This window comes from Arvicola amphibius, chromosome 5, assembly GCF_903992535.2.
Source record: "Arvicola amphibius chromosome 5, mArvAmp1.2, whole genome shotgun sequence".
In the NCBI taxonomy this organism is placed as follows: Eukaryota; Metazoa; Chordata; class Mammalia; order Rodentia; family Cricetidae; genus Arvicola; species Arvicola amphibius.
Genome location: NC_052051.1, coordinates 25,265,048 through 25,286,602, shown reverse-complemented (window position 1 = coordinate 25,286,602; position 21,555 = coordinate 25,265,048). Strand labels below are relative to the sequence as shown.

Here is a 21,555-nt window from a genome sequence, read left to right as displayed (position 1 = left end):
GGCGTCGTTCCCTTGTCCTCTCCACTAAGTGGCAGACGCAGGGGGTCTGTTCAGCTAATCCACTCTCCTACCCTCAGGGCCAGCTCACCCGAGCCTCTGCCAGCTGGGTCAGCTCCACCATGCTGCCCAGGCGAGCAGCAGGGCCCACTTTCCCGAGTGCTGCAGGTGGCAAGGGGTAAGGGGAGGAGGGCATCTTTCCCTCACCCATGCCACCACATGGCACACGAGAGGGTCGCAACCTGCTCTTAAGATTGGTGTGTATTAATAAGACTGTGAACGTGTGTTTACTGTGTTTTGTTTGTTTGGTTTTGTTTTTAAATAGTGTGGAAAAGAGACAAGCTAAGAATTTAGCAGAGGGGCTGACGGTGGCTCTTGCTGCCGTCCTGGATTCCAATCCCAGCATTCACATTCATAACCCTCTGGAAGTCCAGCTCCAGGGGTTCAGACACCCTCTTCTGGCCTCTTCTGGTGCCAGGCAAACACACAATGCACTTACATATATTCAGGCAAAACACACACATAAAATAAACACAAACAGATTCTTAAAAGACTGTTATGTAGTATTTGCCTGTGATTTTTCTCTGTGTATTTGAGTGGGCATCGTGAAAACGTCATCCTTTCCTGCTCCATCTGAAGGAGAAGTCAGACCTTGTGTTCTGAGTGGCCTTCCTTTTTTAAATGGGAAACTGAAAATGTATGTGTGTGTATGCGTGTGTGCGGTGCGTGTATATGCATGTGTGCGTGTGCACACGTTCCGGGAGGAGCCAAGAAGACTGCTCCTTGCCTGCCCACTGTCTTCGTTAGGAAGACCTAGGCACAAGGAAGCCATCTCAGGTGGGTGTCCTGCCAGGCATGACCGCCTGATCAGGGATTCTCGAAGAGGAATTGTCTGCTTCAGGTTGTCCTGTGGACTGTGGCTGCATCTGTGGGGGATACCCTTAACTGATGTGGGAAGGCCCATTCCAAATACGGATGGCATGGTCTGGTAACAACCCAGATTGAAAAAGGGAAGGGAGAAGGAAGGTTGTTTGCTGTTTGCTTTTCTGGCCTTCCCTCTCTCCGCCAAGTTTGCCCATCGCTGCTTCTGACTCCTTTGCTGACATTGGAGCCAGCTTCTTCTGCTTCCAAAATGGACTGAAGACCAGTGACTCTCCAGAGACCCACGAGGCCTTTGGTACTAGTGGTCACCCAGCCTCGTGAGTCAAGCAACTACTGGCTTCTCACCCTCTCAGCTGCAAGGCAACTACTGTTGGATCCTTGCCACCGAATTTTGTAATTCAATATAATAAAACCACATCTAAAAGACAAACTTGCCTATTTGCCCTTCTCTTTGGTTTCTAGAGCACCCCAGTTTAAGACATGGAGGCTGGGTCTCCCTGAGATGAGCGAGGGGATGGGTTTGACGTGTGGACGGCGGTGTTGTGGCGAGAGGGAGCAGCCTGCGCTTTGGTGGAACTTCAGGGGCAACAGCAATCCTGCAGCCTCTTAGAACCACCCAGGGAGCAGTCAGAGGGCCTTAGCCATACCCTGACTCTGAGAAGCAAAGAGACAAACACCAAAGTTGCTGCATCCCAACAGACTTGGTTCTGGAAGCTGACGAGTGGCAGCAAGGGAGTGGAGAAAGGATGGATACGCAGACAGGTACAGAATCGCTGGGGACAGGCAGGCCTTGAGCACTTGGATGGAGTGGCATCAACTACCTCAGCAACCTGGAATCTCAGCACATTTATTACCCTTAACACAGGAGGAAGGCTTAGCTAGGCTTGGTGGGAGGTCTCTGTAGGCAAGCAGTCTCAGAATGTGAACTTCCAGGAAGAGGAAGCTGCAGTTGCCAGTCTTTCTATGGACTGGTCAATTTTGTAAACACTTCTGTTTGGACCAGAGAAAGGCTTTGCCTTTCCAAGTGTCTGTGGGTCAGAGGTCTTGGTCCTCTGACCAAGCCCATGTCAAATAGGAAATGTGTATCCACTCAGGCCTTCTCTCTTGACTCCCTACACAAGGTCATAGCTAAGGGCTGGGACCCTCATTCCTAGACAGGGGAGGTCCTGGGAGATCAAACTGAGTACAGGATGGCACGAACCCAAAAATAATGGACAATGAACATCTTACCGGGTTAAAGTAAATAAAATCAATATAGCATTTCCTAAGAACTGAGGGTGATGGGTTACTCTTAGTGTTTCTCTTACTGTTTTGAAGAATTACAGAAAAAAAGGCCTAGAAGTGTAGCCTGATTGGTAGAACACCTGTAAACTATGTACCAGACTCTGGCTTCAACTCTCAACACCACACACACACACACACACACACACACACACACACACACACACACATTTGTAGACAAAATACTTTGCCCTGCCATCTGTGTCTCTCATGGAGAGGTGCTGATGGAGGGTGGGTTCAGATCCTGGCCTCTCCATGATAGTCTCGCCATGCTTTCTGAAACCTTGGCCATCCATGTTGCCTCCCCCTGGGCCACAGGCCCCACAGGACCTCGGACAGATAGACTGTGCATGCACAGAGGGGAAGGGTCTTCATCAGAGACTTCAATTGTTGGGTTCAAATCTCTGACATTGTTGTTGACTTAAGGGCTTTAATGAGAGGAGCCTGTGAAATTGGCTGACGTCCTTTGCGGGCCCATTTGTGGGACCTTGATAGCCAAGTGTCCTCTCTTCTCCTCCACGTGGGATTCACAGCTGCCCAGATTGGAGGAGCGGAGGGTGGGGAGGCCTTCAGAACCAGCCAGGCCAGGCTGTTCCTGTGTGGGAGACTTTTAAAGTTGGCTACTGCACTTTGTTCTCATCTTGTCTCCCACTGACACAGTGCAGCAATCACGATCAAGTTGGTTCTCTGGCCAAAATTCACCTCCTCCATTATCGCCCCAGGTCTTCATCCGGTGGCAGCCCCTGCTCCCCACATTTCATCTGTTCCTCCTCACTTTGTCCCACATCTCCAGCTCAGTAGGAGACTTCCCAAGGCCCTGTCACGTTTCAGAGTCACAGGGTATAGGGGGACCGAGGTAGCGGACACCATGTCTAAAGGTCTGAGAACAGAGGTGTTTGCAAACACTTACTCAGTCACCGGCTGTGTGTCTCCACACAAATCACTTGGCAGCATACATGCACACAGGTCACACACAGGATAGTCCTAAATATGTACCATTTGAGCACACACACTTACAATGCATGCATGTGCGCACACACACACATACACACACACACGTGTGCAAGCATGCAGACCAAATGTAATTTAAAAATGTAAAAAGAACACAGCAAACCAGGAGGCAGACTTTACTATCCCCAAATCTAGTGAACTGCTTGGGCCTTGGAAGGGCTCTGCAATCACACTCCTGGCATCACCCAATGGAAACTATTGATTTTCTATGATCATTTACTCCGTGGAGTCATAGTTACATTTATTAGGCTTTTTATTATTTTTTATTATTTTTTATTATTGCCAATGTTTATTAAATATTATTCTGTATATAAAGCCAGATTCTAAATATCTCTAGTTCTCCTCAGTGTTGGTCCTTTTAATAAGTCAGACCCTGACTTTTTAGCAAGCTTTCATTGCCCAGACTAAAGGAAAATATTCTCAGTGTATTCCAGAGCTGGCTTTGGTGGGAATGGGTTCTGGCCAATGGACTGAAAACAGTGTGTGCCACTTCTGAAGGTTTCCTTCAAAGAAATAGCATCACACTTCACCACACTCCACAATGGTAGGAAATGGAGCTGCTCCTGCAGGTGGAACTGTCTGAGAATATGTAGAAGGAGTCAAGGTCCCTGCTGTCTATGACACTTCTGCACTTAACTGCACACAAAAATGGAAAAAACAAAATCAATGTATATGTTTTGGAATCATTGTTTGGGAGCAATGCCTATTAAAATAGCTGGATTAATATCTGAATATGGCAGGTGAAATTCCACGCTAGGGTTAGAAACTGTAAAAGTCTGTTCTTTGTTTCTATTACAAAATATCAAACTCTGGAAAGCAAATTCATTAAAACCACCATTTGGGAGGCAGAAACTCTTTGATTAGGCAGCCACATCTGTCCCATCTCACTAAGGGCCTCGTGGTAGGTGACATCTCACTGGTGAAGATCACATGACAAAGCAGGAATCCAGAGATGACCAGTGGTCAAGTTCATTCTTGTTATAACAACCCACTTTTTTGGGATCTAAGCAAAGTCCTGTTGACGGAGGCTGCTTGTTTGTCCCCACTGCCCAGACCCAAAATAATCACACAGAAACTATATTAATTGTAATACTGTTTGGCCAATAGCTTATGTATATTTCTAGCTCACTCTTACATCTTAATTAATCCATTTCTATTATTTTATATTTTACCATGAGGTTTGTGGTTTACATGTAAGGTTCATTGGTGTTTGTCTCCTCTGGCAGCTACATGACTTCTCAGATTCTGCCTACTTTTTCCCAGCATTCAGTTTAGTTCCCCCCTCCAGCTCTATTCTGCTCTGCTGTAGGCCCAAGCAACTTCTTTATTCATTAACCAATAAAAGCAACACATATACAATAGGACTTCCCACATCATTTCCTCTTTTTTGTCTAAATTAAAAAAAGGTTTTAACTTTAACATAGTAAAATTACATGTGTAAACAGGTATCAAGCAAGAATTAAGGTTACAATACTTATATCTATTTTTCTTTTATCATAACTAAAGACAACTATAACTATAACTATAAATTCTTTAACTCCACCAAAGACCACAGAAAGATATAATATTACCTAAGTTAGCGGGCAGTGCATTGTAAGTAACTTCCAAAGCTCTAGAATTGACAGAGATATCTCACTGCCTGGATAGTCACCCAAAGTTCTTCTGTACCACTGGGGAATCCATCTTCAGCTTACAGGCCCATAGTATCTGGCAGACTTTTCCACAAAGCAGGAAATTTCAAAGAGAGTTCCGCCTATATTGGCAGTTTGTCAGTCACTTTCTTCTGTGTCCTGCAGAATGTCTAGCAGATGCTTTCAAGAAGCAGGAACCTTAAAGGATCATCTTACCTTTAAGAAAATTCAGCAGTTATTTCTCTGTGGGTCCTGCATATCCAGTTTATATAGCATAACATTAAGAAGCTCAGGCAAGAGCAGGTTCTTGCCCAAATGGCTAACCAACTTCTTAAGGAGCCTCTTCGATGCCCATCATCCTCTTGAAGTAGATTGGTGCTGCCAAGAACAGATGTGTCTCATTGTCATTAAAAGTTCAAAGTTTTTTTAAAAACATTTAAATGCCATATTCTGTTAGTCTTTGAAAAGTCTGAAGAATACCTATCTAATTGAAATATATCTCTATGTATCTAGAAAACCTAACCAACATGACTACAAGATTAACTATTATAGATGACTACTAACCTGTGTTTCTTAATTATACATTACATTTTTAAATGAACTACATAAACATAATACCTTAATCAAGAGCAGAAATATACATATAACAAAATTGACCTTAAATTTGTATCAATAGACCAAGATCCATACCAATGCAAAGTATTCATCTCTATAGCATATCTCCCTTTAGATGTATTTATAAACATTTATAAACAATATTTGGGAATTTTGGCATAGTTCTTTCCACACTGCTTCCTGATTTTTGTTGGGCAAAGCATTTTTGAGTGTTCATGGTAACTTTTCAGGGGTTCTTGGTCCATCAAACCACATTAGTCTGAAAGGAATCCACAGATTCTTATCTTCTGTGGAAACAAAAATAAAACCTTTGTTCCAAAGCAAGATATCCTTAGACCCAAATTTTGAAATCAAGATACCTTTAAAATATATATGTTGGTTTAGCTTAGTAGCCTGTATAATGAAATTTCTCTGTGTACTTAGCTCATTCACAATCAAAAAATTCAAAGAAGACACAATAATATACACAATCCAGACTCTTTGTGTATATTCCATCTTTATGTGGATTAATTTTCTTACTCTATTACTTTTCTACAAGTTTAATATTTATTTTATTATCTTTATTCCTTTGGTCTATGACTGTTTGTCTCTTTACTCTTTTTCCTCTCTCTCCCAAGCCTGTGGACATTTAACACTGTGGCCCATTTAGAGATATTTTCCATTGGAATTTGTCTTTATTGTGTGTGTGAAATCCTTTTCTGACAAAACTCATTTTAAAATGGTAAGCAGTGTGGTTGCCTCAGCCCTGGATACTGGCTCTGCCTCTCTGGGCCCTTTAACATGGTGGAGGTAATTCACTGCCAGTTCTGGGACCACCGGGAGGCAGCTGCACTCACCACCTCAACTCTGGTAATCAATTGGCTCATGCTGCCCACATGAGTAACTTGCAGCATTCTGCCCACAAACCCCATTTAAGTGCTCTGCCTCCTGAAAGAGCCAGAGTCACCATTTCTTATGCTGAGTCAGTAAGCCTTCTCTTAAAGGATCCATGGTGCTCCTGCCTGCCGCCAGCAAACAGAGACCATCCAAAAAAATGTGGCTACCAAGAAACTGCTTAACTCTGTTCTTTTGTGTCTAGACTTCCTTTCCAAGATCTCTCAGATTTTATGTGGTTGTAGTTATCACTGCATTGGGTGCCAGTCTGTTGACAGAAGCGATTGTTCATCCCCACTGCCCAGACCCAAAATAATCACACAGAAACTGCATTAATTACAATACTGTTTGGCCAATAGCTTAAGTATATTTCTAGATAGCTCTTACATCTTAAACTAACCCATTTCTATTATTTTATATTTTACCACAAGGCTCATGGTTTACTGGTAAGGTTCTCCAGAGTCTGTCTCCTCCTGCAGCATCTCAGACTCTGCCTGCTTTCTTCCAGCATTTAGTTTAGTTTTCCCCCACTAACTCTATTCTGCCCTGCTGTAGGTCCAAGAAGCTTCTTTATTCATTAACGAATAAAAGCAACACATATACAGAAGGACTTCCCACATCAGAGTCTCCCACATCTTCTAGTTGTGAAATACTGTGACCCAATTACCTTGCACTAATCCCTGCCTTGGTGTGTGTGTGTGTGTGTAAGAGGTCAATGACAGGTGTCTTCCTCAATTGCTCTCCACATTATTTTTTTTAGTCTCTTTAGTGACTGAACCTGGAGTCACTGATTTGCCTAGACTGGCTGGCCAGCCAGCCCTGGAGTCATTGTGCCATGGCTTCCCCAGCTCTAGGATTACAGATGTGTGTCAATGAGTATGGCTTTTATATGAGTGTTGGAGATCTGAACTCAAGTCTTCATGTTTACGCAACAAATACTTTACCCACCAAAGCCCCACCTATTACAGGCTCTACCATCTCCCCATGCTGAGAAATTTCCAGCCCATGACCCTCTGAAGGGCACAGCTCGAGCCAAGTTCCTGGCAGCTCCATGAGAGAAACAAAGATGAAACATGTACAATAAATGTGAAAATCCCACAGGACTCGATGAAGGCCACAGGAGAACGGATTGCATTGCAGAGCAATCATGTCTGGAAGGCCTGGCACCCGTGAGAGACACCCGCAGTGACAGGCAGTGACAGCAGCCATTTGAGGAAGCTCAGAGTCCTGCAGAGGGAGATGCAGGCTGAGACCTTGATATAGGACATATGAGAAGGCTTAAGATTTCATGAGACAAAAATCTGTGGTGGAGGGAAGAGAAGAGAAGAAAGCTAAGACTGAAGAACTCTTTTTTTTTTTTTTTTTTTTTTGTATTTTGAGACAGGGTTTCTCTGTGTAGCGCTGGCTGTCCTGGAACTAACTTTGTTGACCAGATTGGCCTCGAATTTATGGAGCTCTGCCTGACTCTGCCTCCTGAGTGCTGGGATTAAAGGTATGCGCCACCACCGCCTGGCTACTGAAGAACTCTTAAAACTTAAATGTTTCTTGACACGTGTTCATCTGTTAATTAATGAACTAAGTCCAAACAACTTACTTCACTCTCGTCCTTCCCAGAAGAAAAGTCATGTCTGGCATAGGTGCCAGTCGCTTTCCCACACTCTCTTCTTATGCTGAGACATTTGCTACACACTGTCTTTGGTCTGGCTGACCTTGAACAAATCCCTCCTGTTCTCATCACGGCCCACGGCCCTTGATAAAAGGAGGTTCATCCTTGCCCCAGGGAACGCTGTTCCTGTCCTGCAGCTCAGCTGCCTCCTTCACCCGGGTACTGCCACCATGAAGCTGTTGCTCCTGCTTCTTGCCATATTTGTGGCAACGGAACTGGTGATGTCAGGTAACGTGGGTTCTCTTAGGGTCTGGGGTCCTATCTCTGGGTTTCTCTCTTTCCCTCACTCTCACAGGGTCAACACCTAAGTCTTTTCCCGTTTCACACAGCTTCAAAGGGTAACCCAAGTTCTTGTCGTGCATGTTGCGCTCTCTCTCTCTCTCTCTCTCTCTCTCTCTCTCTCTCTCTCAATCTGTTTTACTAAATAGCTGTATGAGAGATGGTTGCCATGGTCTGGTACCTTCAGGGCAAGAGTTGAATTCTGGTGGGAACTTAGGAGATGGATGAGGGGTGAAGGATTGGGTTCGGGTTGGGGACTTGGTTAGGGGATAATTCCTCCTGTGGGAACACTCAGGGGCTTAGGGTGACAGGGAGTGTCAGCATGAGCTGGAGGTGAGGGTCTGGATTTCCAGGAGGCCTGGGATAAGATGGAGAGGGGACTGGACTTGAGCCGAGGGTGGGGTAGGCATCTGGCGTGCTGGGTGCTTGGGTGCAGCTTGGTGGCAGGGAGCTGGCTGGTGACTTGATTAGATTTGGGTTTGACTTGGAATGAGGCCTCAGGGAGCATTGAGCTGGGCAAGGCAGAAAGCTGACTGGGGCTTGAGTTTTAAGAAGATGAGTATGACTCAAGGAGACTGGACCCTGGGCTGAAGTCAGGAGCTGAGGTTTACTGACTTCTGTCACCAGCTGTTAAGGAGCTGGCTCTGTTGTGATGTAACTGAGTCTCCTCTGTGCACTAGCGTATAGATGGACATTGTCCCTTTCCCATCATTCCCAGGTTCCAGGTGGAACCGTCATTCACACACACTGATTCTAGAGGAAGGACTAGGAAGTTGGGGGGACAGGGCAGGATGATCGATGGGGAGAAACTTTGAAGAAAGCTTTCCCTTGCCTGGATGTAGTGGTGCACGCCTTTAATCCCAGCATTAGAGCAGAGGCAGGTGAATCTCTGTGTTTGAGGCCAGCCTGGTCTACAGAGCGAGTTTCAGGCCAGGAGCTGAGACCCTGTCTCAAAAATAAAAAAGAATTTTCTCTCCCTCTCAAGGGCTGCTTGCCTTTCCTGGGACCCAGGGCAGCACCTGCTCACTCAACTGTGCGTCTCTTTCTCCCCTGCTCCCCTGTCATCTGCTGCTTCTTGTCTGTCATTCGGGCAATACTAACACATGCCTAACAATTGTTCCTGTGCCCCAAAGATGCATGCTGGAAGGACGGACACTGCCGGGTGATGTGCAAGGACGGGGAAGACAGTGTCATACGCTGCCCAAATCGCAAACGCTGCTGTGTCCCTTTGCGTTACCTAACACTCCCTACCATGATCATTGATGGAGTCCTTGGCTGGACCACTCCTACGATGTCCTCAAAACTCCCCAGAAAGAAGAGACGTTCCTACTATTGGTAGAAAGGATGTTGCTTCTCATCCTTTAGCCTCTACACCACATTAAAACTCACAGAATTGACTTTTGTGTCTGTCAGTCATAATGAATTGGGGTGGGGAGATGGAAGGATAGAGTTCGGAGGCAGTGGAGAGAAGCCATCAGGACTGGACCTTGATAATGGGGTGAGAAGCACAGTGCTGAAGATGGTGTCACCTACCAGCCCCAGGAGCGGCTACGGAGACATACATAAACTGAGGGAGCACGGGGTGGGTGGAACCACAGACTTAAAGGGGCCTTAGATGCCTAGAGTATTGGTTCATCTTGGGAGGGAATAGGTCAAAGGTGGCTGAGTGGAACCTAAATCTTTAGATTTTCCCCTGAAAGACCTTGTAACGCTCAAGGACTCGCAGTCCAGGGACCATAAAGTTTCCAAATACGAACAGCACCTGCAGCTCGTCCACTCAGGGTGAGCGTGTCCATTCTTAGCATTCTCTCAGGGGTTTGTTTCTTCCGTCATTCACCTCGGCTCTGCCTCTTACCACTGATGGATCCTGTTTACAACCCTGTCAGAGCTCCAGCATCTTGTTTTTGGGAAAGTCAAACAACAACATCGTTTAGCTTAGGGTTACAATAAGCAGGGTGGTGGCGGCATGAGCCTTTAATCCCAGCACTCGGGAGGCAGAGGCAGGGGGGATCTCTGTGAGTTCGGGGCCAGCCTGGTCTACAGAGAGAGAGTTCCAGGACAGGCACCAAAGCTACAGAGAAACCCTGTCTCAAAACAAAACAAAAGAAAAAGAAAAAGGAAAATAGAATCCAATAGGCAGGGTCCAAGGGCTTGGAAACACCATCTGCGGCCATCTTGCCAGTGTCTGCAGGCCTTTGCGGAGTAGGCACTGTGGGTCTTCCTTGGCTCTGGCAGGAGGTGGCAAGGGACAGAGGTCTACACCATTTGAATGGATTAACATGGGTGAGACTAGAAATGGGGAATTTAAAGATCCTGATGGGGAATCTGTGGGACTGGATGTCTTCAAATCCTGGTCTTGGGGCCTCATTTACACAATTGTTCACCCCTGAGCTATGCTGTTGATGAGGTCAAGGATGGGGGGCAGGTTTGAAGCATGATACACGCCATCAAGACCAATAGGAGTTCTACAAATACAGGACAAGAATGTTCTAGGAACACAGCCCCCTCCCCCCTCCTGCCTTTCCTTTAGGCTTCCTCTAAGCTCCTCCCCACTGGGGGATGAGATACAGGGCCAGTGATGCCCACCCTGCCTTCAGGCTTGCACTTTGATCAGTGGGGCCTGGTGCAGTCTGTCCAAAGACTCTGAGGCTACTTCCTGAAGCTATGAGATCTGTTCCCTAGGTTCAGCCACAGGACCTTCTGGAATGTACCACTAGGCACGAGGAGAAATGTCAGCTACATTCTGTTTCATTCTGTCTCATGAGCTACTTCTTGGTGGATGCAAATCTGAGGATGTGGGGGAGGAACGCCGGGTTGAGAGTGGGGAGCTGCCCCAAAGCTTCCATGTTTCTACAGGAACTCTGAGGAGCCCAAGAATTATGAATCTCAATGGGGTCATCCCAGAGGGTTGTTTCACTAAAGAACATAGAATAGATTTTATTTACATATTTCTCTTGCTGACTTGATTCATCACTTTTAAGTATACAGACATATGGTGTAAGGGCTTTTATTTGTATTCTTTCCCAAGATTTTGATCTGATTTTTCTGTGTGTGTGTATGCATATGGGAAATGCATATATGTGCATGTGTGTGAGTGTCCATTTGTGTGTATATGGTGAGTGCATATGTGTGCATATGTGTGAATTTGTGTTTGTATGTGTTTGTGTGCACATGGTGAATTCATGTGTGTTGTGCATATGTGTGAGTGTACATTTGTGTGTGCGTGCTCATAGTGAAAGCATATGCGTGCATGTGTGCGTGTTTCTGTGTGTGCACATGGTGAATGCAGAAGTGTGCCTGTGTGAGTGTGCATTTGTGTGTGTGTGCACGTGGTGAATGTACGTGTGTGTTTCTGTGTGGTGCACATGGGTGAATGCAGATGTGTACATGTGTGTGAGTGCATATTTGTGTGTATACACATGGTGAATGCACATGTATGCATGTGTGTGAGTGTGCATGTGTGTGAGTGTGCATTTGTGTGAATGTAAATTTGTGTGTGCACATGGTGAATGCACATGTGTATATGTGTGTGTTTCTGTGTGGTGCACATGGCGAATTCAGATGTGTGCATTGTGTAAGTGTACATTTGTGTGTGTGCACATGGTGAATGCACATGTGTGTATGTGTGTGAGTGTGCATTTGTGTGTATGTGCACATTGTGAATGCACATGTGTGCATGTGTGTGAACTCACCTAGAGGTTGACATGTCAGGTGTCTTCCTCTATCAGTGTTCACATTTGTTTGCTAAATTATTTTTAGATTTTTAAATTTTATTTTGTGTGTCTGTGTACCACAAACATGACAGGTATCCTCAGAAGTCAGCAGAGGGCACTGGATCCCCTGGAAGTAACAGATGATTATAAGGCAGCATGTAGGTTTGAACCTGGGTCCCCTGCAGGAGCAGCAAGTGCTCTAACCACTGGGCCGTCTCTCCAGTCTTTAAGCTCATATTTTAACCAGAGCCTTGTAATAACCCCAGTTTGCGTGTTAGAGAGGTGGCTCAGGGGACAAAGTGCTTGTTATGCAAGCTCAAGTTTGGATCCCTGGGACCACACAAAGCTGAACATGCAGGACTGAGTCTGTTGTCTCAGTGTCAGGAGGTCGGAGACAGGAGGATTCCAGCCAAAACCACCCAGGTCAGGTTCCACTGAGAGACCCTGTCCCAAAACACAAGGTAGACAGCTTCTGAGGACAACACCCGAGGTGGACATCTGACTTCCGTATGTACACACTAAAGAGACTGTGCTACGTGCTTCTGCGGGGTGCAGCTCAGGATGAACAGGAACAAACCATCTGTGGTCTGAACATGGAGGGATCACGGGTTTTTTTTTTTTTTTTAATTTGGCATATGATTATCCTGATTCTGATGAGTGATTTTAATCGAGACCTGGGCGTTTTATGTAGTATAAGATTCTGGCCTATGCCCTGACATGGGAGTGGCTTCTCACTGCCACAGCGTGCTTGGAGGTTCCAGTTCTAAAGTTTGTGTCCTTTGGTGCCACCCTAGCCGGTGAGGGGGGAGGCATTCTCTTTTCTGTGTGTCTTTCAGGGGCACTGAGTGGCCTAGTCGCCCTGGAAGGCACTGCATGACCCTTTGGGTATACGCCAGGTATATATCTGTGTCACGTGATAGCTCTAATTTTAGCTATTTGAGAAACCTCCAGCCGGTTTCCGCAGTGGTTGTAACCAGTTTCATTCTTACCAGCAGCGGGCGAGAGTCCCCTTTCTCTCATTTCCTTGATGACTATGGATATTGAATGCTTTCAAAAAGACTCAGCCATTTATTTATGTTTCTTCTTTTGATAACTGTCAGTTTTCAAAAGTTCATTGGCCTGTTTGTTGAGTAACAGTTGCTTTTTGGTGCCTGAGGGTTTTTTTTTTTTTAAAGATTTATTTATTTTGTTTTGTTTGCGGGTGTTTTGCCCACATGCATATCTGTGTAGCACATGTATGCCCACTGCCCATGGAGGCCAGAAGAGGGTGTCGGACCCCTGGAACTGAGGTTATAGACAGTTGTGAACCTTCATGTGGGTGCTGGAAATCAAGCCTGGGTCCCCTGGAAGAGCAGCCAGTGCTCTTGACCACCGAGCCATCTCCCAAGAAGCTGGTTTTTCCCACTCTATACATTCTAGATAGCAGCCCTCCATTCACAATTTAACTGATGAAGAAGGTCCTCCCATTCTGTTGTCTGCTCTGCTGACAGTTTATTTTGTTGTGCAGGAGACTTTTAATTTAACGCTATTTGTCATTTCTTGGGGTTATTTCCTGAGCTGTTCGGGTCCTACTGAGGAAATTCCTGGGTCTATATCCTCAAGTGTTTTCTCCTAACACTTCTAGGGTCTCTAGCTTTAAATCGAGGTCCCTGTTCTTCTTGGAAAGGACTTGTGTGCAGACTGAGGGATTCAGATATAGTCTCCATCTGTGCAGCTCCACACTCAGGACCACCAGCACCAGTTACTGAACAAGCCTCCTCCTCCTCCCAGCGAATGTTTGGGACCCCTTTGCCAAAGCTGGGTGTGTCTAGCTGTGTGGGTTTGCTTCTGGGTCCTCTGTTCTGTTCCGTCCCCCCGCCCCCATTAGTTTCTGTACTGTCTCCTCACTCCAGAGCCTTGACCTGAGTGTAGCAGGACAAGCAGAGGAAAGGACACTGATACCGTCTCTCTTGACTGTGACGCTCCTCGTCACCTTTTAGGTCTTTTCTGTGCTCCTGACTCCCCGTTTGTCACAGGTGAGCAGAAATTAATTATCATCATTTTTTTTTTTGTTTATTGGCCAGGCAAAAATCCCGTCCTTCAATGCATGGGTAACAGAGGCTTCTGTAGGTCCACCTGCAAGAAGGATGAGCAGCCTTACTTCTATTGCCGAACTTATCAGACATGCTGCCTCCAGCCCTACGTGCGGATCAGCCTTGCCAGCGCAGAGGACACCACCAACTGGTCTTATGAGAAACACTGGCCAAAAATACCATGAATGCTGGCGAACGCCACACACAAGCTTCCAGGGACGCCCTCTCTGCTCTTCACCTCCTTATTAAAGTTCATGCACTTGCCATTGCTTGCCTGTCTTTCCTCCACTGGAGAGAGATTGGGTTTTGCATGGGGAGATATCTGTCCTGTCCTGGAAGCAACCTTGTGGGAGAGGGGTGTCCGGGTCCCTGAATGACTTTCAGAGAGGAGTCTGAGCAGCCACCGGAGGTGGGAGAGTGCATTGGAGACCAAGGAGGGAAGGATTTGGGATGAGCCCTGGCAATCTATGCTATGTAGGACTCACAGGTGGGATGGGCTAGGTGTGTAGTCTTGCGGACACAGTCAGTTAAGCCTGGAAGAACTTCTAAGCGGAGCTGTTGGATTTGGAGTAAGCTGTCTGGTCTTGGCCTCAGGTTGTGAGGCTGGGATGGGTTTGGTGGTTACTATAGAAGGAATTTGAACAATACATGCCCTTCTCCATGATTGTTAAGGTCTTTTAATTCCTAAAATTCTAGAGGGCTTTTAAAAAACTCTATTTCTAAACAACTCATTCTTATTGTGTGTGAACACGATGTGTGTCCGTGAAAGAGTTGTCCCATCATGCTCATGTAGTGGGTGGATGACAACTCTGTATAACTGGTTATTTCCTTCCACCTTCAGGTGGGTACCAGGGATTGAACTTGGGTCATCAGGCTTGCAGTGAAAGTCCCTTTACCCATTGAGCCACCACGCTGGCCATGATACTTACTTGTTATGCCTTACTTTCCACTGATATCTTGTTGCTCTTTCTTTAATTCTAATTTCTGTCAATAGGACAGTAGCTACCCAAGGCCACATCTTTCTCTACTTCTCTGACTGTGGCCTACACCAATAGGCAGTTGGCTTTGGTATAGCTTCTTTTCGGGAGCTGGCTATGATCCAACCTCTATTAAAGTTCCAGAACTGTGTCTCTAGGTAGCACTTCCGCCATTGCTGCCTTCCTAGGAAGGCTAAGCTTGCTTGCTCTTTGTGATGCCCCTTTTACCTTTGTTTCCTCCTGAGTTTAGAGCCTTCCTCCCCACCACCCCCGTTATCTAGGGAGCCTCATTTTCTCTTAGCTGGTCCTTGCAGTCCTCTGGGGTTACTTCTCTTTTCAGAGGATTAAAACCTCTCTCCTTTCCTAAGAAAAGGCTGGTACTTCTACAACCATGATGACATGCAAACACCCTGGAACATTTTCAAGTTTCTTTATTGCTCCATGGGAAGTTTCTTGAGTGGCCTCACCTCTGAAAGCAAATAGTCCCTGCTGGCATTGTGCTTTGCAATGTCATCCCAGTGGGCTCTGAATTTACCAGTGGAAACACCTGAATGCTTTACACGGTGGATTTTATTTTTATTTTTATTTTTTTTAGAATTACACAATCAGGAGGGGGTGGTAGCTCATGGGTGTTTCAATGTCTTATATATACAACATAGTCCATCACTCTCGGAACATGAGTGACCTCTGAGAAGTCAAGAACTATCATAGACTCCAGAGATAGAGCTCTCCAACCACCTCTCCGGGTTTTTGTTTGTTTGTTTGTTTGTCTCCACTCTAGTTTCTCACATCTAAGTATTATGATTTTTTTGCTGTATGTATTTTGAATTCCGAGTTAAAATCAAAGTCCTCTGCAGAGGTTGCCTCAGTGGTCCCGGTGGTCCAACTGACTGTGACGGCGACCTTTCGCTTGCGCCCCCTAGTGTCTGGAATGCAGCAGACTCGGTGATGTTTACAGGTGTCCTGAAACATTTCTCCATCTTTGCAGTTTTTCCTGCAGCTCCCCCATCCGTTCAAGCATTTTTTCTCACCACCATAGGCTAAATAATCAAAGGAGAGACTGGTCATTTGAAGTTATTGTTGCTTCGTGGCTATAGAGCTGGCATTCCACAAATTACTTTGGGCTGTGGCAGGACTGCAGGGCTAGGCTCCTCCCGGCAACTCGGTAGTGCTGTGTTTCCGGCCCATGTTTAGCTTTCCTCGGAGTGCAATTATCACTCAACAATGAAGGAAACTTGCTGATTACAAGGCAATGGGTACAGCCATAACAAAGCTCTCTAGACCTGTGCCAAGCTACCCATATCAAGAAACTCACCTGGGGTTGCTGAGATGACGTCACAGCCCTTGCTGCTAAGCCCTGAGTTTGGCCCTCAGACCCTATCCATGGAGGAAGAGGACTGATTGGTTCCCACAATTTTTTTTCTCTGACCTCCTTGAATACACGGTGGCGCACACACATGTGCTCTTCTCCACCCCCCCAGTAAAAATAAGTAAATAAATACACATGAACAATTATATTAAAAATTTCATCTCATGACTGCGATTGAGTTATTTGCACTAGCCTAATTTCTCCGAACACATTAAGACACTGTAAAACCACGGTCACGTGTACATAGCAAACATTTGTGTGTTTAGAGATAATGCAAAGCATCCCTGAACAGCTACACCAGGACTAACAAACGGAGCATTCACCGGAAGCTTGGACTGGCGCAAGGATTTGACTAGCGAGAATTAGACTAGTCAGGAGGCTTTGCTCCCTGGGACTCTCAGGCTGGGGCTCTAAAACTTCGAGATGCGCTCGAGCAAGCCCAAACCCCACAAGCACGCAGAGTAGTTGCTGAAAGGCAGGTTCTGATCCAGTAGGTGGGGCAGAACACGTGTGTTCTTTGTCTAACAAAACCCTAGAGGGTGTCAATATTTCTAATCCATTGGCCATGCCTGTAGCAAGGTCTTAGGGCATTGGAAACAAACTTTGAAAAGTTCCATGGACTCAGCACCCCAATTCTGTTTTCTGGCCAAATGTAATAAAATTAGGAATAAAAATCCTCATAGAAGTCTCTCATGCTACTTTGTGTAAAATGTTCCAGAAACTAGAAAACAAAGCCACATATAAAAAGAAAGCTATGTGGCTTATTTTGTGAGACTTGTGTCGTCTTTGTTCTAAAATGAGACAGGTATAGATCTACTTTTTTTTTTTTTTTTTTTTTTTTTTTTTTTTTTTTTTTGGTTTTTCGAGACAGTGTTTCCCTGTAGTTTCTAGATCTACTTTCTTAATACAGATTTAATTTTTTTAAATAAAATATGAGCCAATGTTCATTGAAAATAAATTAATATAGCACCATCAACTAGGATTCCACCCCAGATGCAAATAATGTTAATGTTAGGAAATCTACTAAAGAAACAACTTTTGTAGAATGAATGAGGTAGTCATTTAATTATCTAGACAAACAAGGTAGACTTTTCTTAATTTTTTTGAGACAGGGCCTCACTATGCAGTTCTGACTGGCCTAGAACTTGCTAAGTGGCCTCAAACTCACAGAGATCCCATTTGCCTCCGCTTCCCAAATGCTGGGATTAAAGGCATGAACCACAACCAGCTGGATTTTCCTCAGTTTGGTGATGTTTGTACATCCAATCCCAGAGCTAGTATTATCTGATGGAGAAACTTCCACTTCTATTGAGAAGGGGAAAACGAAGCATGCCATATTTACCACTATTGTCCAAATAATAGCAGTGGACTGGGCCACTGTTTAGAGGAAAGGAAAAAAGTGTATAAGAATTAGAAATAGAGATAAAATTGTTACACAGTAGGGCAGCCATGGCTCTAATATCTTAAAAACAAATAAACAATTGTAATTAATAACAGTTAAATCAGACAAATTTGATTTGCAAGAATTAACAGTGTTTCTGTGTATGAACAGAAGCAGGTGCTCTTCATAGCTTTATCTTTCATTATTTATTTATTTATTTTGGTGGACACAATTTCAATATGTAGCCTTGGCTGGCTTGGAACTCACTGTGTAGATGAGACTGGCCTCGAATCTTAGAGACCCCCCTGCCTCTGTCTCCTGAGTTCTGGGATTAAAAGTCTACACACCAAGCCCTGACTCTGAGGCATTTTCTTTTAAATTAAGATTGCACACTACTTCTCTGGGGTTTCTGTTAAAACTCTTAACCATGAAGACGTGCTCTCTCTCCCATGGAATGGCATAATTGTGACAAGGACTCATCACTTCCCAATGTAATCCACACAGTTAGTGTATGTAATTCTGTTCAAATTCTAGTGGGAGTTTTGGGAGGCTCACGTATTTCACCTCAAATTTATAATTAAAAATAATGACCATTGGCAACCAAGATTATATTTTTTTCTTCAAAGTGAAGCAAAAATGTGCTCTCTTGACCCTGACCCACTATAAAGACATGGCAATTGACCATTGCCAAAAGAGTAAATAGCCCAAGCAGACAGAATAGCACACTCGGATGCACGCAGTAAGGAGTCCCCGGAAGGGAGAGAGACCGTGTAAACTATTCCACATGCTGTGGAAAGCTGGGAGAGCCAGCCCGGTCTTCGGGGAAAATAAAACGGATTGTTCACCACATCGGGCACTAAAGGTCGAAGTGTGGAAAAAGAGAGTAATGACAGAGGACCCTTTTGGGTGAGAATCAGGAGGTGCCTTTTACAAAATCCCAGGCACCGTGCATGAGACACTGTGTGGTTGAACTTGTAAGACCAGAGTGGAGTGGTTTTTCTCTCTTGTTGAGGACTTATACTGGGCAAAGTCCATGTACTGAGAGGCAACAGATTGCAGACAATACGTCCAGTGGCTAGAGCCACCGAGGGCATTTAATCACAAATACATAAAGAACGCCTGCCTGCATGCTGCACCAGGCACGCATGTTAAGCAGCCGGCTACTAGAGGGAGGAGAAGCTGCTTTTGTTGACTTTGCGCATCTATTGAAACACTGAACTGTTGTTTGCTGGGTGCCTACTGTGTGCCAGGCACACTGCTCAAGATGCAAGAGCTGGCAACTGCTAAAGACAAAACAGATCAGACATGCCCTTCTCGTGGGTAGTTCAGAAGACTTTATATTCTTTTCTCGTCCCAACTCTTGCCTTCAAATGTCTGGCTAGAGACACCCCAAAGTGTGTCATACAAAGTTCCTTCTCTTACTGCGTGCCCCGAGTTTCTGGGGCCATGGACTGCTTTCCCAGACTTTTCCATGCCCCTTCCCTGGTCTCTTTATCTCCATCAGAATGCAAGGCAGACACAGCTGGGTCTCCTAAAGATCCCAAAGAATTCTCCCTGATACTGTTCTCTGCTGCAGCTGAAAGTAACTCAAGGCTCCGAAAGCCAGCGACTCCTACTGGTGGGTCCTGACTGGTATAGAAGTGAGGAATTCGTGAAGTGAAAGAAAAAGCCAACTGACCTTTAGCATGACCGGTTCTCTTTTAGGAACCTAACTTAGGTAAACCCTTACCCACACAGGGAAGTGTATCATACATTCCTTCTCATGCGTGGTTAAAGAGGTTCTAAATGACTTCATATAAATTTATAGTTTTTTGATTTTAGATTTTGTTTGTTGTTTTGTTTCTTTGTTTGTTCAGTTGGTTTTTAGATATAGGTCTCACTCTGTAGCTTTGGCTGTCCTGGAACTCACTGTGATGTAGACCAGGCTGGTCTGGAACTCACAGAGATCCACCTGCCTCTGACTCTGCCTCCCAAATGCTGGGAGTAAAGGCGAGTACTGCTATGCCCAGCCATGGTTTTTATTACAATAGACGTTTTTAAATTTGTAAAGAATGAGGCAGAACTCTAGGTAGCCACAAAACAGGAAACGAAACAAGAATGTGGTATAATCACGGGGACAGTATATTTAGTTTTTTGAAACAAACATGCGGGTCACTTTAATGAGTTTATCATGTTCTGAAATCTGCCGTGGGAGATTTGTGCAGGAGCAGAGGATGGGTTTTCCAGAGTGATAGAATCGGGGTTCCTTTAAAAACAATGGTTATCACGCTCTAGACTTTCAGCGTACAAGGGAGAAGAAAGCCATCTCTGCTGTCCACGTAACAGCTCTGCAGATGTTTTGAAGAACAAGAGAAGACAAAGGGTCTCCTGGAAAAGCGGTAGAAAGACTTTTAGAAGACCAAGATGCCACAAGGTTGTGGATTTGGGAGGTGTTTTCTAGAGTTCCACAGGCCAGGAAGAGACGGAGGAGATGAAAGTCTAACCTTGTTCTTTAGGTGGACACATGGCACGTGGAGAAACTCTGGCTGTGGAGGCTGCCCTAAGGATTGCCTGACCGACCTCTGTCCCACCCTTGCCAGACACCGTTTCAGCAAGGAATGTGGTGCTGGCTGTGTTAGGGAGAGCTGCCACACACTGTCCCCCAGAGGCCAGGGCCCATTAGACCATCACTTTGGTCACTTCCCTGGCTTCTGTTACCTGGGATCACTTGGGGTAGAAGAGCAAGGACAGGAAGAGCCAACAGCAGAAGTCTCATGGTTCTTGGGAAGTAGTAGGTGGGAGATCCAGGCATCCAGAACACTGGGTACAGTGTGAATCTGATCAAGACTTTTATTGGGTTTTCTGGAGTGGGGGCAGAGGAATGAGCACTGAGCCAGAGAGAGATGTAAAAGCGTATCCAAGCAAAACATCAGCCCCTTGGCTGGTATGTGGATTGAGCAGCTGAAACAGGCCCTGAGAGCATATGCAAAGCCCGTAAGTCACAGGCCTTGAGCAGTTCGGGAGTCCAGAGAGGGAGAACTCACACGAGGACTCTATCCTCAGCATCTCCAGCCCTCTTGGTGGCTCACCCCACCCCTTGCCCACGGTCGCCCTCCCTCTAGTCTAAGTCTGCTCTCAAGAGCTCTCTCCTGCAGCCAGGTGTGGTGGCATACATCTTTAGTTCTAGCACTTAAGAGGCAGAGGCAGGCAGATCTCTGAGTTAGGGGCCAGCCCGGTCTACAGAGAAAGTCCTAGGACAGCCAAAGCTACACAGAGAAACCCGTCTCAAACCCCTCTTCACGCCTGCCCCCCCCCAAAGACCTCTCCTTCTCAGTGTCTGTCTACATTAGACTGGGAGGTTGTTATGAATGGGACAAAGCCCCTGACACACAAAGCACACGCACAGTGGAGGTTCATGGAGACCAGAGATAATGGACACGTGTTCACATAGAAACTGAAGAGCTCACCTACATTCCGTCAGGGAAAGGCACTTGATAGTAGAGTGGGCTTGCAATAACAGGTGGGGAATTCAATGTATACTGTGACTCCAACAGGTGGCCATACAAAGTTACCTGCTGTTGCCAAGAATGCTCCCTGCCAAAGGCACTCATGGTGCTATTGCTGACACGAGCACCCTGGGGCACTGGAGGTCTGGGCATTGTCTGCAAAGGCCCCAGCATCTAGATATGCCTTCAAGATAGCCTAGTCCCATAGCCCTACAGCCACTTCTGCTGTGGCTCTGTGTTTACCATAGGGCTGTGGAGGTGGAGGCTGGGCTCGTGTTGCTCTTGGTTTTGAAGAAGGTGTTGAACTTCCATTTCTGCCAATG

The 21,555-nt window shown here is 45.6% G+C and overlaps 2 protein-coding genes across 2 annotated transcripts; one reads left to right on the top strand and one right to left on the bottom strand.

The window, feature by feature from the left end:
• Nucleotides 1-12,033: 12,033 nt before the first annotated feature.
• Nucleotides 12,034-14,284, top strand: LOC119814999 (beta-defensin 19-like). Its single transcript, XM_038331123.2, has 2 exons — nt 12,034-12,106; nt 14,012-14,284. Exons 1-2 carry the CDS (start codon nt 12,034-12,036, stop codon nt 14,203-14,205), a joined length of 267 nt encoding a protein of 88 aa, XP_038187051.2. The 3' UTR covers nt 14,206-14,284.
• A 1,511-nt stretch (nt 14,285-15,795) lies between these two features.
• On the bottom strand, nt 15,796-20,514 carry Defb118 (defensin beta 118). Its single transcript, XM_038331337.2, has 2 exons — nt 20,445-20,514; nt 15,796-16,037 (listed from the first exon to the last, which is right to left on the bottom strand). The coding sequence occupies exons 1-2, from the start codon at nt 20,500-20,502 to the stop codon at nt 15,796-15,798; spliced, it is 300 nt and encodes a 99-aa protein (XP_038187265.2). The 5' UTR covers nt 20,503-20,514.
• Nucleotides 20,515-21,555: the final 1,041 nt, after the last annotated feature.

Coding starts and splice junctions, on each gene's coding strand:
- LOC119814999 (XM_038331123.2), top strand. CDS start 12,034: ATGACAGGTATCCTCAGAAGTCAGCAGAGGGCACTGGATCCCCTGGAA. Junction 12,107..14,011: donor AGATGATTATAAGGCAGCAT/GTAGGTTTGAAC, acceptor TTTATTGGCCAG/GCAAAAATCCCGTCCTTCAA.
- Defb118 (XM_038331337.2), bottom strand. CDS start 20,502: ATGAGACTTCTGCTGTTGGCTCTTCCTGTCCTTGCTCTTCTACCCCAA. Junction 16,038..20,444: donor TCTACCCCAAGTGATCCCAG/GTAACAGAAGCC, acceptor TTGATTATTTAG/CCTATGGTGGTGAGAAAAAA.